The following is a 923-nucleotide window of genomic DNA, read 5'->3' as shown; positions in this document are numbered from 1 at the left end:
TCAGAAGGTGATGCTAACATATGAAGGAAATCCATGATAAATCAGCAACCTCCAAAGGAAGATTTGAAGTCTTCTGTTAAGGCTCCTCCAGTCCCAAAATCGGGCCCAGGTAATGAGAAGACTGAAGAGGAAAAATTAAAGAGCTCAGAGCCAATCATAAAAGAAAATGTAACAAAATCTAATTTGTTAGCTCCAAAGTCGGATTTAATAAAATCTGATGCACTAAAGAAATCAACAGAATTAGGAAAAAGTCAAGTAGACTCAAAGTCTATGACTATTAAGAAGATGGGATCTGGAGAATTGGACTTAGGCAAAAAATCAATTTCAGCTCCAAAAACTGATGTACTGGCACACCCAAATGCCCCTCAAAATCCGCCCTATAATAGCAGAGCTCCAATTGTTCCTCAGAACCAACCAACTATGCAACCACCTCCAGGAAGACAAGTCTTTGGATATGCAGTTGTTCCAAACATCCGATAAACGTTCATTCAGAACAGTCATTTCCGTCTGCTCTTCGGAATTGGCAGAAGCTAACATAAAATTTCCGTTATTTTTATATCTATACTTTCCTGAAAGTTAGATCTTTTACACAACAAACAAATAATTAAATTAGACAAAATATTGAAACTTATTTTTTATCTTTTAATTAGAAGATTTAGATCAGATTATAAGTATCTCGTTTTCAAAATTTTCATTCTAGTAATATTAGAATCAATTTCTTTAACGAATTAGGGTCATAGAAGGTAGATATTAGGAAGATTTCCAAGCTAACTTAGAAAGTTCAAGTTAGGAAACTGAGCTTTCAGTTATTGTTAAATTACTTTAAAAAATTAGCGGGTTTAGCAGTATATTCTCCCTACTTAACTCAAAATTTTCATTTCCTTGGAATAGCAAAGGTCTGGCACTAAATTTTTTGTGGGGTG

The 923-nt window shown here is 34.1% G+C and overlaps 1 protein-coding gene across 1 annotated transcript; it reads left to right on the top strand.

The window, feature by feature from the left end:
- The first annotated feature begins 33 nt into the window (after positions 1–33).
- Positions 34–480, top strand: Chro.60464 (hypothetical protein). Its single annotated transcript, XM_659781.1, has 1 exon — positions 34–480. One exon carries the CDS (start codon positions 34–36, stop codon positions 478–480), a length of 447 nt encoding a protein of 148 aa, XP_664873.1.
- The last annotated feature ends 443 nt before the right edge of the window (positions 481–923 follow it).

The sequence above is a fragment of the Cryptosporidium hominis genome (assembly GCF_000006425.1).
Source record: "Cryptosporidium hominis TU502 chromosome 6 CHRO016108, whole genome shotgun sequence".
NCBI classification, from domain to species: Eukaryota; Apicomplexa; class Conoidasida; order Eucoccidiorida; family Cryptosporidiidae; genus Cryptosporidium; species Cryptosporidium hominis.
The sequence above is the reverse complement of the archived record's forward strand: the minus strand, read 5'-3'. Positions and strand labels throughout refer to the sequence as shown.